Source organism: Staurois parvus, unplaced genomic scaffold (genome assembly GCF_062004578.1).
Source record: "Staurois parvus isolate SC_StPar_1 unplaced genomic scaffold, SC_StPar_1.0 ptg000417l, whole genome shotgun sequence".
In the NCBI taxonomy this organism is placed as follows: Eukaryota; Metazoa; Chordata; class Amphibia; order Anura; family Ranidae; genus Staurois; species Staurois parvus.
The window spans coordinates 1,691,905-1,709,937 of record NW_028318213.1 but is presented as its reverse complement, the minus strand read 5'-3'; the positions used below and the strand labels follow the sequence as shown (position 1 = coordinate 1,709,937).

At 40.3% G+C, this 18,033-nt stretch overlaps 1 protein-coding gene across 1 annotated transcript; it reads left to right on the top strand.

Moving 5' to 3' along the window:
* Window positions 1–7,021: 7,021 nt before the first annotated feature.
* LOC149454774 (serine/threonine-protein kinase SBK1-like) lies at window positions 7,022–17,677 on the top strand. Its single transcript, XM_089687096.1, has 4 exons — window positions 7,022–7,189; window positions 12,613–12,670; window positions 16,555–16,757; window positions 17,144–17,677. Exons 1-4 carry the CDS (start codon window positions 7,022–7,024, stop codon window positions 17,675–17,677), a joined length of 963 nt encoding a protein of 320 aa, XP_089543222.1.
* Window positions 17,678–18,033: the final 356 nt, after the last annotated feature.

Below are 18,033 nucleotides of genomic sequence, written 5' to 3'. Positions count from 1 at the left end.
AGGCTAGAATCTTTGAAGAATTGACCCACTGTAAGATTCTCATCACGGCCATACCCAGCGAGAAAGGTCGGAGAAATCCCTGGAATAAAGTCCAGATTCAATTTGATCGGAGTAAGAGGGCTCGGAAAGGAAGACAGTTCTTTTTTCTGGAACAACTGAGCACTACAGCAGAGAGTGGGACCTATAAGTGGGTGTTCTCGAAACTCGGAAGGGACGTGAGAGGTTTTCAGCCACGGGGAGGTGGATAGTGGTATCTTTGAGAAATCAGCCTCTACACCAACCCACACCTTACGAGTGTGGTTTGTTGTCCAGTCCACTATTCTGGCTAGGTGACAGGACCTGTAATAACGGTGAATATCCGGAAGTCCTATACCTCCACTCCTCTTGGGCATGGTGAGTTGGGCAAAGCTAATTCTTGGGTGTTTATTATACCAAAGAAAGGAGGTACAGAGCGTTCTATAGGATTTGAAGAATGAGTTTGGTAATTGGATTGGTATTGTCTGCAAAAGATATAATATTCTGGGGAGCACGTTCATCTTTAGTATAGCTGCCCTACCAAACCAAGAAAACCAGGGTTTATTCCATGTCTGTAGGTCTTTGGAGATGTCACGTAAGAGGGGTAGAAATTTTTTTGTATATAATTCCGAAAGATGTGTTGGTAATTGGATTCCTAAATAAGTGATAGCTTCACGTTGCCAAGTAAAAGGAAAATTTGATGTCGCTTGTTTCAACACATCCGGAGTTAATGATACATTAAGTGCTTGAGATTTAGAAAAATTGATTTTAAAGTTAGCCAAGTACTGAAATAGTTTGAAATCTTGTAGCAAGTTTGGCAACGTGATATGCGGGTCTGTTAGGAAAAGAAGTATGTCATCAGCAAAGGCTGCCACTTTATGTAGTTTGTCATTGATCAAAATCCCCTTGATGTTAGCATTATCCTTAATGCAATTCAATAAAGGTTCCAATGTAAGGATAAATAAGAGGGGTGACAAGGGGCATCCCTGTCTGGTCCCGTTGCCAATTGAGAAGGAGTCCGAAAGGTGACCATTAACGCGCACTCACGCTGTGGGGGCTATATATAGAGACATAATAAAAGTCAAAAAGCGCAAAGGCAGTCCTAGTCCAATCAAAACTGCCTCCAGGTAATCCCATGCTAGTCTGTCAAACGCCTTTTCGGCATCTAAAGAGAGAAAAAATCCAGGCTGTCGCTTTTGAAGTAGCCAGTGATGTATATTAATGGCCCTAATTGTGTTATCTCTGGCCTCTCTGCCCGGAACAAAGCCCACCTGGTCCGGAGATATGATGGATTCTATAACAGGTAGTAAACGGTTAGCCAGAATTTTAGCAAAGATCTTTAGATCAACATTTAATAGCGAAATCGGACGATAATTCACTGTAGAAGTTTGGTCTTTATTCTCTTTGGGTATAACCGTAATGTGAGCCTCCGAAAGATGACTCATAGATTGTCCTGGCGTGTCTAATGTGTTGAAGGCCTGTAGAAATGGAAGCGCTAAAATGTCAAGAAAAGATTTGTAATAAGAGTTGATAAAGCCATCGGGTCCTGGGCTTTTACCAGGTTTCAACTGTGTAATAGCCTGTTGTAGTTCCTGTAGCGTCAAAGCTCCCTCCAATTCTTTCGCTTGTGTCCTTGAAACTGGTTTGGGGAGATATTGCGTGAGGAAGGCCTGTATAATGGTCTTACGTGGCCTAATGTCACCTGTTGGTTTGGGCTGTAAAGGTAGGTTGTATAGGTTAGAGTAAAACTCTTCAAATTCCGCCGCGATTTCCGACGATGTTTTCAGTAGGCGTCCATGCTTGGAATGGAGCTGATAAATGTGTCGAGCTGCCTTTTTAGATTGTAGCGCCCGAGCAAGAAATTTGCCACTCTTATTGCCATGTTCATAGAAAAGCTTCTGTTGTAGAATAAAATTACGCTTAGTTTTCTTCTCTACGACATCACGGAGTTGTTGTCGTGCTCGATCTAGTTCAGTAGCCGATCTTAAGGCTATAGATCGTTTATGTGCGCACTCAAGTGAGCGAACTTTTTGCAATAAAGAATAAAATGATGCTTGAGCCCGACGTTTTCGCGCAGCTGAGATTGACATTATAAGTCCACGTATTACACATTTGTGCGCTTCCCACCGTACGAGAGGGGTCGTTTCCAAGGATGTATTTTCTCGAAAGTAGTTTGTCAAAGAATCACGGATCTGGAGGGTAACTGAGGAATCCGTAAGGAGAAATGGATCCAGTCTCCATATTTTGGATATGCCTGGTGTATCCAGGAATTGCAAAGTTATCATAATCGGGTGGTGATCTGAGAGGATCTTTGGTTCGATCGAGGCAGACTGCAAGGTATTTAAATCGTTTTGCGAGAGAAAGAAGTAGTCGATTCTAGAGTGGCGTTTGTGAGGAGCAGAATAAAAGGTATAATCTCTGTCTGAAGGGTGAAGGGTACGCCATGCATCATGAAGGAGAAGGTCTTTCAATTCAATTTTGATTTGTTTGAGTGCTTGGAACGGTATGGAGGAAAACCCCGAGGACGTATCTTCCAGTGGGTTCAGAGCCACATTAAAATCGCCTCCCAGAATCAGGATACCCGATTGAAATGTAGCAAGTAACTTGGTGATTTTACGAAAAAAGCTTACTTGTGCAGTATTGGGACTATAAACATTGACTAGGGTAAGTGGTTTATTAAAGAGGGTGCCTTTGAGAAAAAGGAACCTGCCCTCGGGATCTTCAAGAGACTCAGTAAGTTCAAACGGGAGCGTTTTAGAAAGCTAAATGGATACCCCCTTAGCTTTTACTTCCGCATTAACTGAGTGAAATGCCGTGGGGTAGTTAACATTAGAGAATTTAGGGACTTGGTCTGCTCGAAAATGAGTTTCTTGGACAAAGATCACATCTGCACGTAGGCTTTTCATATAAGTGAGTAGTTGCGAGCGTTTTTCAGGCACATTTAGGCCCCTTGCGTTGAGAGAGGCCATGGAAAGTGTGCGAAATGACTGTTTAGAAGCGTGTTTATTAGCCATTATGAAATCTACACGAACTGGTTGCTTGAGGGCTATAAGTGTACTCGATACGTATCGCTGAGGCAGGGAGAGGAAGGGGAAGGCGAAGAGAGAAAGAGAAAGAGAGAGAGAAAAAAAAAAAAAAAAAGGGGGGGGGACAAGGGGGTATCAGAAGAAAAAAGATCAATATAGAGTTTCTAAACTGTTGAAATAGAAACTAAATTATAAAGGAACAGAGTCAAAAAATTAGGTAGAAAAAAAGAGAGAAGTGTCAGGTGTGTTTCATATATGCCCGTATGTATGTATTAATCTATGTTCCTTCAACTTCCTTTAAAACTCGACTCCAGAGGCAGAATAGTCCAGCTATTCTATCTCATAGTAAAGCTCCTATGGAATGGTTGTTTGCAAGACGTTGTGTGAGAATCTCGAATATACTGTCGGAGAGGTGTCAAACCCAGAAACGGCCGTATTAAGAATATATAGTATAGTTCTAAAGAGGCCTAACTCTCCTGAATAAAAGGTGTAGAGGGGGAATGATCCAATATGATGTGTCCTTGACACATATACGTAGGTGGGAAGTGGCTAACTTGTATCGAGAGATAAGTGGAGTGTAACAGGGGAGGGATGAATGCTAAAAGTATTATATGCAACATCATGATAAACTCAATGTTGTAGGTAGTCACTTGGACCCTATCAAGGCTCGTAAACAGTGATGTGCAACAATAGGTGTAAAAGTGAATGTATGCCAAAGGAGAAGACCCAATATTGAAAACTGTATGACATAACTTGGACAGTCATTGGAAATACGTTATGCAATTGAGCGTAGCCTATTTTACCATATACATATTATGTTATCACGAGTCATACACAATGCAATCTGTGATCTGTCATTTCCTAAAAGATACTTTAAACCGTACCACATAAACACTCGAGTCACTTGAAAAGGGTCTGCATAGGTCATATCAATTTCGGATAAAGATAGCTACTGTACATGAAAAAGTGCATGGCAGGAGCAACAAAATCCCTTATGCCGAAACTGAGATGTAAGCCAAGGGCCAAATATCTCCTGAAACCGTTTTCCAAAGATAATGTAAGTAATAATCCCAACTGAGGGATCCTAAGTAGTGTTGAACACCCCATCGCCTACAAAACAGAGATAGGTTGCTGGGGAAGAAGCATCTATAATCTGTGGCCCAACGAGTCTGCGTCAAAGTAGAGCAGCTAAATGTATAGGGCCAAATTGCACCCATCCACGGAGTGAACTATACATGTGAAAATCATATAGTATGGACTCATACTCCAAATCAAAAATACCACAGTACTCACATCTAGTTAGGAGGTATGTAACATATCATAAACTGAATTGCAGATAGAGGTATTCCAAGAGTTTTGTAAGACGAACATAATGTAAGGAGAGCAAATAAATAATGCAAATAGACTATTAATATGACATTAGCATTGATCTAATTAAGAGACAAGGGTCAGAGGCAAGCACGTACAGCAGTACACCAAGATGGTACGAAATCTCATGAATCCAGATTATGGTATTATTGTTTAGGATGCTTCAGGAGAGATAAACACATCTCGGTACACTACTGATCCGCATAAGCCCCCATCCCCCGTCCCACCAAAGATGGTATGTACAAGCGTATAGGCTAGTCCCGAGGCATTTCAAGGCTTATGGAGAATTTATCTGCAAGATCAAGACAAATAGCTTTTCAGAACCATAGTATTGCGCACTAGCCAAGCAAAAAAAGAGCTCTTCAATACCAGCAGGTACACAACCAATAGCTCCACAGATCCCAACATCTCTCTTTCATAACACAAATAAGGATACCTCAGCACTTACATGCCTACAAAACGAATATATATGATTGATACATATTACATATATGAAGCTTGGCAATTTGATGCGATACACATACCCTTGAGAAGTACAGGTGATGTTAGTTATGTCACATAAAGGAACCGTGGATAAAAAATAACAAAACCTACTCGATTCACTAGTAAAGCAGCCTCAGACTGTGGGGGTGTTTATACTCATGAGCATGAATATCAGAAAACGGGAAAAGGTCATTCATGACGCGCCTTGCGGTGTGCAGGCGATGCTGGTAAACTGTCATCATTAATAAGCCTTCTTCGTACCGGGGAAGTTGAAGCTGGGTGTGAAGATTTGCGTCGTCTTTCTCCAGATAAGTGGCCAGCAGATTGTGCTTCCATGGGGCTTTCATCTAGCTGCAATTGTAAAGAAGAAACACTGGACCAGTTAGGTATATCCGGTAAAGGGATATTCAAGGTTTCACAGAATGGTGCAAGGTCTTCCGGAAATCTCATGAGAGCTGATCTCCCCATATGTGTTGCAGCAAGACCAAACGGAAACTTCCAACGGTAGGCGATACCTTTAGAGCGAAGTAAATCTAGTAAGGGGCGCAGGTCTTTCCTACGTTGCAGGGTGAGATGTGAGAGATCCTGAAATAATTTAATTTCCGTTTCCTGGTAAAACAAGCGCTGTTTGTCCCGAGCTCTACGTAATATTTCCTCTTTAAGTCGGAAGTCGACTAGGCAGCAAACTATATCTCTCGGTGGGTCCGTGTCTCTGCCTTTGGGACGTAGGGCCCTATGGAGACGTTCGATCTCAATAGGAGATTCATGCGGTCTTTCCAAAAGATCATTAAAGATGGTTAAAAGAACTTGGGCGAGCTGGCCAGACTCTATTGCTTCCGGTACACCGCGCACCCGCAAGTTATGTCGTCTTCCCCTATTATCCAAGTCCTCAATATGACGATCGAGCTCTCTTAGGTGCATTGTGTGCGTGTCAACCTGCTTGCGCACCTCATGAATAGCAAGGCCTTGCATACTAACTTTATCCTCCACTGCGTCCAGCCTATGCGCTACTGCCTGCAGGTCAATATGTAGCTCAGCTATTGCCGCTGAAAGAGTCCCTTTAATATCTGATGCAACCGCTTTCAAATCCCCGATGGTGAGAGGGGGAGGTTCGACATGTCCAGGTATGGCCGCTGTTGTGGCAACTGTTGTCAAACTAATAGACTGTGATGGAATCTCCTTTGTAGGCGAATGTAATGGTGATGCAATAGAAGAGGATTCTGCGTGATCCGGAGTGTGAGACCGGAATAGCTCCGGGATACTGCGATTAGCAGGACCACCTGTACGGCGAGGGGATCTGGAGCGAGGAGTAGTAGCTTTCCTGTCTGCCTTCCCCATGTTTGCGTCGCCTCTCTGTGAAGATTGCGTAGCCCCACCTACGTGTGTCAAGGCTCACGGTATTATATTGCCATTTTCTTGGGGGTCAAGCTGGATCCCCCAGAACAGATATGTGAAAATGAGAATAGGTAGTTTACAACAGGCCCAGAATTGCACTATATGCCTCAGCGTGCAGGAAAGGATAAGCAAAACAGGGGGGGTCAATGGTTTCTGCTGTGCGGACTTACGGATACAGGGATTACCACAGCCTTCCCCTTATATGAATCTGTATGGGATGTCTTCTATAGGCCTATCCTCAGCACAGCTTCCTGTTGTAAAGGCTGTAGCAAGGCCTCTACAATATGCCGATATTTCCTGGGTTTGTGTGGGGGGTGACCCAATGGATCGTGAAGTGCTGGCAGTTCTCCGTGGGAGAAGGAATGTGCTCAAGTATGATGTGTCTCCCTGGACTGAAAACGCACTCAGCCTGTACCCTGATGGGAGAGATCCTGGGCTCACTAGGCCTCACTACTCCACACCGCCCCTGTTTCACATATTGGGGGAGGGAGGGTGACACTTATATTCCTGTCGTCCCGTCTGGAACGGAGGGACGACAGGCGGATCGTTCACTGAACGAGTAGGAGGGGGGGTGACCAGTCTTCCCCCTTCCCACCTCTGCACCGCGTGCTCTGTCACCACCGACTGGCCCGATGTGAGCCGGAGGACTCCGCGGCTCCACCCGACCGCAACAAGGCCACACCCGGTCACCGCCTCCGAGTGGCGCCAACAGCGCCCGAAGCTGCCCAGCAGGGATGTCGCGGGGACGGGTGAGTCTCACACTCACCCCCGCCCTCAGATGTATGCTGGATGCCGGTGAACTCCGCGGCTCCACCCGGCCGCAACAAGGCCGCACCCGGTCACCGCCTCCGAGTGGCGCCAACAGCGCCCGAAGCTGCCCAGCAGGGATGTCGCGGGGACGGGTGAGTCTCACACTCACCCCCGCCCTCTGATGTATGGTGGATGCCGGTGGATGCCTGTGGATGAAGAGATGAGCCGTCGGAGCTCCAGTTCAGGCGACTGGTCCGATCGCCATCTTGGACACGCCCCCTGTCATTATAAATTTAATTTTCTTGTTTGCATTTCACAGATAATTTCTATATTTTCTTCTAACAATATTTCTTTAATTTTTTTAGATGACAAGTCTTGACTATCCCCAATGGATGAACAAGACCCCTGCCTGGTACATGGGAGATGTAACTTGTACATATATAAGTAGTTACTCCTCCTTTGCACCGGGTGGTGCTCTTGATGTGTCTCTGTACAGAAAAATACAGTTTGATCCTGCCAGAAGTCCAGTGAGCTCCTAAATTCCTGTTTGAGCTAACAACACTTTTTCTGTTGCACTGAAATTTCAAGCAAATCTTTCAGCCAGGTTTAGAAATACATGCCTATATGCATACATTAGTAAGTCAACCACTTAGCCATATTTCTTGCATGAATTGGGCTCATCATCTCTTCATCTTTAATCCTCAGCAAACCAACCAGACTTGTGTAGGACAGTCAGGTACATAGAATCTTTAGAATGAAAGGTCAGCAGTGACTCTGTAATGATTTCATTAGAGGTTCTCTCTCTCAATCCCTTGTTTTTCCTTCTCTCTTTTTACCCCTTTTCCTCTCAAATTTCTATTGTCCTCTCCATCCTCCTTCCACTCCAATTTCCTGGTCTCTCTTTCCATTTTCTCTTTCTCTTCCCCTCTCTTTACCCCCCCCCCCCCCCTTCACTCTCTCACTTTCCTCCACCCTCTCTCTCTCTCTCTCTTTCCATCCCTTCCAATCTTTTTCCTCTCTTTTCTCTCTTCCCCTCCTTTCTTTCACCCATCCTGTCCCCTTTCCTTTCTCTCTTTGCCTTCCCTACCCACCATTCTCGCTTCCTCTCTTTTCCATTCTTTCTTCCTCATTTCTACTCCTTCTCTCTCTCATCCTCCTCCCTTGTTCTCTCTCTCTTTCCCAATCTCTACCCTTCTCTCCTCTCCTCTCCTTTCCTCTCCTCGGATTTTTATAATCATAGTGGTATTAACCATTAAGAGGGTCCAATTATACTGTTTTCAAATATTACATACTTTCTATACATCAGGTATTTATACAGGGCAGGCGGCTTGCCCCCCCCCCCCCAATTTTGTGGGGTCCCCTCATTGACTGGCCTCTCATGGTATGCCCGGATGCTCCCTCCCATTGCCTTTGTGCAGATGCATGTATCTTAAGGTATTTTAGTTGTCCAACTGGTCTGATATGTATTTTTTGCAGACCTGTGTAATAGTTGGGTTGTTGATGTTTATGGCAACTCTTGCAATGGTTGCTAATGTAAGCAGTTGTCTCCCTTCCAATACTAAGATTATCATGCAAAATTGGCATTCCTGAGGGCTACAGTTGTACCCTCTAGTCCCAACAATGGAGGGTGGCTTCCATAAACATGACCATTGTGATGGGAACAGTATCATCAGTCACACCTCAGCCAGGTGTTCTACCTCCTCTTTACCATATCAGTTCACAAGTCCATCACCATTATTATGGTCAGTTCTGTCCTGGGGGTAAAAGTTCTCTCTATATTTAGCAACTACATTTTGCTATGAAGCAAAACCAAAGTGTATTTTAGTGAATATCACAATCTCTATTGTATTGTTACATTTACCTAAATTGTTACATTATTTGTTTTATATTTTTCACTACATTTCAGATTTTAGGTGCTTCTTTTAGTGACCATCTCCATGCAGTAGGCCTCCTTGATGAACAACAGCTGACATGAGGGGGAAGCTACACAGCAAGTGTATTGATTGTATTCTGTCTGTTCAGACAGGTAGAACAATAATGAGAAGAGGTGAATTACAACAAATATGATAAGATGGAATCAGATTCTCCTTATAATGAGCCAATATGACTACCTTCCTGCACCCCGGTCTATTGTTATGTCATACAGTATCACCTGTAATTAATAGAATATCGCCCCTTGGCAGCTTACATTAAAATCAAACAATTCCCTTCTATCTTCAGAACCCGGACATACAGTATAAGACATATTACACAACCACATTGATCAAACTCTAGCTAGTATATATTTCTCAGTACAAGAATGTAGTGGATTGTGATAGACAGTCCACGTTTTATTAGATGATCAGTAAAATGACAATTTTATAGTCTTGCTACTGTCTGTATCTTGCTCTTTAAATTCCTTACTCTCTTAAGTAAACAATCAGATATAGGTTGACAGAACAATGATGATAATTAAGATGGCGCCTTCATCCGGAGTCTCACCCTTGGTGACTCATTAGGAGAAAAGTATCTTTTAATGTAAACAACCCCCATAAAAGGGAATGAGTCTCTTTGGGGACAATGATTGGAAGGTATCAACACGGATGGACGAACACGCAGAAACCCAGTGGACTTTTCACCCAATCAATGTATATGCTTTGCCTGCATCATATGCCCTATAAATGATACTGTTAGTTCCTCAATAAAACAGAATTTTAGGAACTTGGCATTACTGCGAAGTGTCAGTGTCTTACTTCCACGTGCACGTATTCTCATATTAATTTGGCTCACTGGTAGATCACGGTAAATGGTCTGTAAGTGACCTAGTCCAGGACAAAAACTATTGATATCTACCAATGGAGATTTCACATAAACTCCTATTGTAACAGTCACCCCCTTGTAGCCAGTAAAACCAGACCACACATGTAATAATGGTTTATATGCAATCTCCTTTACGATTTATAGTTTTGCCTTTGTATTCTGAAGACTCTTTAAGCACAAAATGAAGTCTACTGACCCATTGGACCCCTTTGGAAGGCAGCAGGGAGGGGGACTAGACCCCATAGCCAGGCAGAATGGAGGCAGATTGGACCCCATTGGCAGCCAGCATGGAGGTAGACTCCAGTACAGCTCTGTGATCTCTTTTCCATAGATCTGGATCTCAATATCTGTAGTCCATCATTTGCTCTGGATGTACTAAATTCATAATCACAAAAGAAAAAAAAAATCACAGATCACAGTTCTCAGCAGTCCAATAATAAATAAGTCTGAAATGCGATCTGATCATGTTGCATTTTTTTCTTGAACATCCTTCCATAAAGATTTTAATTTGGTATAGCTGACTTAGTTAAGTCCTTTGGATCAGCTTTCTTGACTTCCTGAAATTATACTTTTTTAGTGTGAGCACAAATTATTATTATTAAACAGGATTTATATAGCGCCAGCAGTTTGCTCAGCGCTTTACAATATAACGGGAGACAATACAGCAACAATACAGTTCAATACAGGAGGGATAGGAGGCCGGGGTATCCAAAGATACTCAGTCAAAGTTCTTCTTTTTGAACCTTTAAATATTCACATTGCTCAACCATCCAACAGCAGCAAATGTTAGCCTTGTCTTTCCATCACATTTACTGAATTTTATTGATAAGCCTTAATTTCACATCCTCCTGTGTCTGGTGCCATGGGCTTCCTTCATTACTTTTATCATTTCAGTCCTTTCTTCAACTTTACCAATCTTGTCCATCAACTTCTCCATAAAGCTCAAAATTTTTAGTAGCTATTCAACAGTACACCACCACCAAATAAAAAAAAACGTATCCCACAATGTTCTAAGACTGGAATATTCCATAGAAAGGATTGAGGCACAAAATTTAGAATAACAATGGTGTCTACTTTGAATAGCCAACACCTGATAGTCAATAGACAGAGGGGACATGATGAACAATGGTGATGGGATCCTGTATGTACAGTAAGCATGGAATGAACAATAGTACAGGTGGACCCCCCAGGAAGACAATAGGAACAGTAAACATTGGCAGTGTTATGCTAATAACTACCACAAGCAATTCACCAGCCAATGTTAGGGGGGCAGTACACCTCAAAAGTCATCCTCAACTTATAATAATGTATTCTAGATGTAACAGATATTAAAAACACAATCCAACAAATACGTATCTGCTAAACTGACCACACATACACAGCTCCATACCCTAGAATGTTTTTTAGCCTTGCACAGAAAGACCAAAACTCATCTATTTAAAATAATTGGAAGTAATGAATTCATTTCCACTTTCCCAGCAATGAGAATGCTTAAAACATTAAAATCATGTCCATAAGTTTCTTTTAGTTTCACTTTCCTGCAAAATGCAATGGGGTTGATTTAGTAAAACTGGAGAGTGCAAAATCTGGTGCATCCCTGCATAGAAACCAATCAGCTTCCAGGTTTTTTTGTCAAAGCTTAACTGAACGAGCTGAAGTTAGAAGCTGATTGGCTGCCATGCAAAGTTGCACCAGATTTTTCACTTTCCAGTTTTAATAAATCAACCCCAATGCATTTAGGTGACACAAAATTTCAATAATGAAAAAACTGTTAATGCTTTTATTAAAGAAAAGTCAAGCTTTTTTGCCTTATAAAAAAAAAAACCATACTGAGAAAAAAATAAGTAAAAACTTTAGGAAAAAAAACAATCTTTCAATTCCTTCTTAATAAAAATATGTCACCAACAAAAACACAAACCCAAGAAACTGAAGTAAGTTGAGCACATTTTAAACAAATCAAATTAAACCCAAAAATTTTCTCTACTGGTATCCTGCCCATTAAATTGAACTGTGTTTAATGGTTCTTCCAATATATTTATGGGAGATCTAAATATTGAAAAACAATTCTGTGGTGTATCCTCCCTGTTTGTTTTGGAGGGCTTCTAATACCCACTATGTTGCACTGAAACCCTCAGTTGAGTGTTCTGACAAGTGGTCACAAATTAAGTTACCTAATCAATATACTTTACTAAATTATACCACTAGAGATAATAGATCTCAGAGAGTTCATTTTCTTATAGTCACGAGATGCAGGAAACAAAAATTGCTTGATTCACCCACCAACAGCAGTCAGTGTTGATGGGGGAATCCTTCCCATGAAGCTATTGTGTTCCCCTGGTGGAGATAGGTGGCGGGGGAGTCTATATTAGCTGCTAGCAATAATCACATAGAAAACCCAACAGGTTGGTTGTACTCAATTTAATCGATCAATCAACTTAGGTACATTCACCCTGCCTATACATAGGTTAAATCTTGGCAGGTCCCTGCTGAACCGTCCAAGATTTGAACCTTCTTTAGTTACAAAGCTTTCCATACTAGATATGGCAGCCATTTCTAGCAGATGGTGCCAACAGTTTCCAAGTAATTACCTTAAAACTTTTCAGAGTTCTGCTAACAAGTTGAGAAAACAAGTGATAGAAAAATAAATGACACAAAGAAAACTAATTTTTTTTTATTTTTTTAAGCCATTAGTCTGAGACTACAATATTCAGTACACCCAAGGTGTTGGAGCACAGAAATTTACCATAACAATAAGATCTACCCTGAATGGTTTCAGCCGACACCCAACAGACAATACACAGAGGAGGAACTGAAGGCAATGGGGATGGGATTTGGTAATTACAATAAACAAACAATAGTAGAGGTGAACACCCAGACACTCAGCAGAAACAATTGACAATGGCTACCATTTCCACCAACAACAATGTTTTGTAGTGTATATCAAAAGAACCTAAAATACTCCATACTCTGGTCCACTGACCACACACAGCTTTATACACTAGAACGTTTTTACAATGCACAGAAAAAAAAATAAAACTAATTTATCTGCAACATCTGTATTCACTTTATTCATTTTCTTCAAAGTTCCACTTTTCCAAAAATGAGGATGCTAAAATGTGAACATTACCAAACATCCTCCCTGCAACATTTAGCTTTAATTTCATACAAATACAATGCATTTCAATAAAACAAATCACAATAAACTAAAACAAGTTTTAAAAAAATAAAAATCTTTCAATTCATGATTTTTTTATCTTAATAAAATAAACCAAAAAAAACAAAATCAAACAAAATAAATTTCCTCTTCAGTTTACTATTATTCCTATTAAATTGACCGGCTTCAGTTGGTTCTTCCAATATCCTTTTCCTGAATATGGCAATCCTGCAATCTAGTAATATAGAAGGTAATTATCAAGCATGTTCTACTATCCAACCTAATGCAGAGTAGCTGCTTATTTCCTGCATTTCCTCCACATTTGGTCTATGATTCCCTATGCCTTGCTCAATAAAGTACTGGAAGTATGGGGCACACTGGTGAGGCCACCTCCTTACCTTTACTATGGCACCCCAAAAACACTTCATTACCCTTAGAGAAGAAAATCTGGATTTTACCAACATCAGGGGGTTTATTAACCTTTTCAGTTAAAATAATTTGGCCCCCAATGGGATCTGGACTTGTCACAATGGAGTACTCTCTACTTTCGGTTTAGTGACCTCAAAGTGAACATTTAAAGTAAAGTAGATTGTGGAGACAAAATACAACAAATACAAACCAAACATGACAATAAAGACATACATTTCACCATCTCAGGGAAAGTTCCTTCATCTCCCCAATGAACATATATGTGTATGAGCGCAGTGCTGAGTCTGAGCAGTTCCACATTACTAAAAATGACTAGTGACGAAGCCCCATAGCAGAAAAATGTATTTTGGCCCTCAGACTTTATATGTAAATCCTCTGCTTGTAAAAGATTAGTATATATCGTAAGAATCTGCAGAAGATTTTTGAAGCTTTTAGTGATGGAACATCTTTGTTAAAACCTTTAAAGAATACCTTTACTTTCAGGGTCCCAATCACAGCTCAGCATTCCAGCCTTTGTCAGTTCATATATATTGCCCACTTTATAGTCTCAGGTGGGTGGAGTTCTATGTTGGTTTTAGATTGTATATTTATGATTTATATATGGATGCATGTTTATATTTCATTTATTTAGACAGATATTTTATACATAAACTTTCCATGGTTAAATTGGGTCAATGTGATATTTTGCATTCTTGTAAATTTATGTTGAGCGATTTAATAAAAATATATTATTAAAAGAAAATTAAGACATTTTATACATTAGCTCTTTAAATCTTAGGATCTAGAAACGGTTTCCTTGGTAATTAAATCAATCAAAATTAGTAATTTTCCCGCCCTCATCACACTGGCACAGCATAAACAATCCCCATTCATATGGACCTACCTGCTCCACCCTTCAGGAGCCCATTCCAAAGTCACCAATCATATGTTAATGAGCAGCTCCTCTCTGTTGGCCAATCAGAATCTCCCATCAATTAACAAATTCCATTTTCTCCTCACATATATACCAGACCTCCACTCCTTACTTTCAGTGACTCTCATTTTGCTTGTAGCAAAAAGTGATTTATATTCTACATTGCTTCCCACCAGAATTGATTTTCAGAAGACCACATAGATTTCCTCCGTGAAGACCGACTTGGAGACCATCTATACCTTCATTTTCCAAAGTAAGTCATAGAACTTCATAGTTTTATAATCCTCAGTTTTATCCTTAGCTAGCATTTTTCTCTACTATTAAGAGATGTACTTAGCAGAAATGTAAATAGTATAAATGTAGAATGTTCTCTATTTTTTTCACTTACCTGTTATTTATTGTCAGACAAATAGGCCTTTTATTTTAGAGATTGATATATTGATTAAATATCCACATGATATTGTGATCATTTATTTTTAAAATATATTCATCATTAAGCTTTACAATCAGATATTCATTCTTCATGTACACTTGAAATAGTAAAAAAAACAATGACGCCTCAGGTTGTCTGTTAGATGGTAGATTAGCAGTTGCTTGTTAAACACAATTCAAAATCAAGTTTTCTTACTGAGTTCAAAATTTTGCCATTCCTGTAATTTTTCCATTCCTGTCTGACTTTTTCATACATACAAGTGTTTTCCTAATTTTCTTTGTCATCATATTTTACAATGACAGCCTAACAAAAACCGATTTCTTAGCAGAAGGTTAAATTGCCCTACAAAAGGGATTCAATGATTGTCTTTGGTTAGAGATCCATAGATTGATGGAATATCCACATTATCCTGCAATATGTAATTTCTACAATCTACCCAACCTCATGCATTACATTCAGATGTTCTTTCTTCATCTTCCCTTGAAATAAAATGAAACCGTTCCATCCGAGGTTGTCTGAGAGATTGTAGATTAGTAGTTGTGTGTTAAATAACAATTCACCATCAAAAGTTTTTTTTCACCATTCCTGTCTGTCTTTTTGTACATGAAACTTTGTTTCCCCCCTAATTTTCTTTGTTTTTCCAAATTTTCCAATAAGAACCTGTTTTAGCAGTAAGTTAAATAGACAAACGTTTTTATGTTCCCTCAATTAGATTTTTTTCTCTTTTATTTAATTTGCCTGTTATTGCCCTACAAGTATGAATAAATTATTTTCTTTTGTTTAGAGGTCTGTGTATTGATTACATTTTTTTTTAGAATATAACCAACGTCATACATACATTGAGATTTTCTTTCTTCATGTATCCTAGAAGTAAAATTATACCGGTTTTCTTAGGTCATCCTAGATTGTCTGTTAGGTAATTTTCAGTTTGGTTTGAAATCACAATCCAGCAAAAACATTTTTTTTATAATAATCAGGTTCCAAATTCCACTATTCCCATTTGTCATATTTAGTACATGTGGGGTTCTATTTTCTCTTCCACTATATTGTTACAATGACAAGCTTACATAACATTGACTAGAATGTTGGCAACTCTGACCAGCAACTCAATACAATGGCTGTAGCTAGAGGCCAACTCCAGCCAATCCCATTTATTTGCTTGATTTATGAATGAGTTATAACTTCTGTCGGGTTTTTATTACCACCTGGGTCCTTATTGGGAAGATCCACTAGTGACCCAATACTGGGACACACATGGCAATAAACACATCTGACAAAGATATGAGTCTGAGGGCTCCAACTATCTTGTGCTATGACATGCTCAGATCATTTGTTGTACTTTGCGCTTCATATTTAAATATACTGTGTGTATATATATATATATATTTATTTATTTATTTTTTCTGTTTATCTTCATGCCTTGCTAGTCTGGCTAGAGTATTCTATGGCAATCTTTTTCAACCAGGGTGCCCAGGTGCCCTGGGGTGCCTTCTTGAGTTCTTCAGCGATGCCTTGGTAGAATTGCCCCAAAAACTGTAAACATCCAAGATCTAAGAATCAACAGAATTCTTCGGCTGCAGAACATTTCCAAACCTTTGAGCAGCATTTTTTAAGTTTCTAAGTTTTCCAAGCCCCCCTTGCTTCCAGTGTTTGAGTGATGATTATGGATCTTAATAAATCAGAGCTTTTAGATTTACAGAAACTTTTAACTAACTTTAGCAAGCTTCATCATTTCTCTAATGTTGGGTTTATGATACTCATTGTCTTTTTATGTCTTTCTTTTTAACAGATGAGTTGGTGGCTATGAAACTGATGAGTAAAGAGACAACTCCAATGGACAACTTCCTAGTGGAATACGGAATGTCTCTTAGTCTCAGCGGCCATCCAAATATCATTGAAACCCATGAAATCGCTTTCCAAACCAGCAACGACTATGTCTTTGTCCAGAAGGTGGCACCAGCTGGAAACCTTCATTCAATAGTAAAGCTAAATGTAAGTTTGTATCAAAAATGTATTGATCTTTATAAAGTCACGATTTCTAGTTTTAGTTGCTTTTGAAGCATTCTGAGTTTTAAAGATTCCTTTCCCAGGGCAGTGAGTTGGTAGGATGTATAGTTGGCATACGCTTGTTGTTTTAGGTATGTGTATCACTCAAGTTATGAAGCAAGGTTTAAAATGGAGTAAGATGGGTTAAGATGGATCTTGCACCATTAATGGCACCATTTTGTATGCTGACAGGTTTCCTTTAATCATACTCCTTGTGTATTCAGCTAATGTATGTTTGTTTCCCTGTACACGAGGTAAGGTGGGTTCAATATGTTGGGTAACATTGTGCTATATTTGTGTCTAGTGACTAATTTTCTTTTTTTTTTCTACAGGTTGGTTTAAATGAAGATCTTGTAAAGGGTTTTGTTCCACAGGTAGCGAGTGCCTTAGACTTTATGCACAGCAGAGGAATGGTCCATCGGGACATTAAACTGGACAACATTTTGCTCATGGACATTGAATGTAAGGAAGTCAAATTAGCAGATTTTGGACTGATGAGGCTCCGGGGCACTCAAGCACCATGTATGGCCTGGTCCATCCCATATACTGCTCCGGAATTGTGCAGCTTAAAAGAAGGGGATCAATTGCTGCTGCACCCGAGCATTGACGTGTGGGCGTTTGGAGTCCTGTTGTACACAGCTATGACCGGCTCATATCCTTGGGAAGAAGCAGGGGGTCATGACCCCATGTATCGGGAGTTTGCTTGGTGGCAAATGAAGAAAGACCTAACCTTGGCACCAGGAAAGTGGCAACAATTCTCCATTGAAGCCAGGCAGATGTTCTGCGACTTGTTGGCACTCAATGCCTCTGAGAGGTGTTCTGTTATGGACATTTTAAAATATGTCCACCTGCCATGGACAGCATAAATGCCTCCAGAGAATCTAACCAGGAAAACGGTCATACATGTGATATAACAAAGTGCATGATATCCATTGTGGAGCCTCATCAAGTGCTGCCTCATACAAGTCTCATGTCCTAGGGGAAGGTAAGTCTAAATCTTAGGACTGCTGGCTTTTTCTGTATCTGGTCACATGTTTGCTTATCTACTGTAATTGCTGATTTCAGAAATACTAACTCATAGCGTAGGAAAACCGTATATAATGAGCCACAGAAGCACAGATCTAATTGGACCACATGTCCACTTCTTTCCACCACAGTTCTCAAAAACAATTTCACTATTCAAACATATACCATTCTAAAGCTATAACACCGATGTATGCTT

Bases quoted from the DNA above. Each gene is read 5' to 3' on its own strand.
- LOC149454774 (XM_089687096.1), top strand. From the start codon at position 7,022: ATGTCGCGGGGACGGGTGAGTCTCACACTCACCCCCGCCCTCAGATGT. The intron at 7,190-12,612 runs GTGAGTCTCACA...GAATGGTTTCAG, and splicing joins CAGGGATGTCGCGGGGACGG to CCGACACCCAACAGACAATA. The intron at 12,671-16,554 runs GTAATTACAATA...TCTTTTTAACAG, and splicing joins GGCAATGGGGATGGGATTTG to ATGAGTTGGTGGCTATGAAA.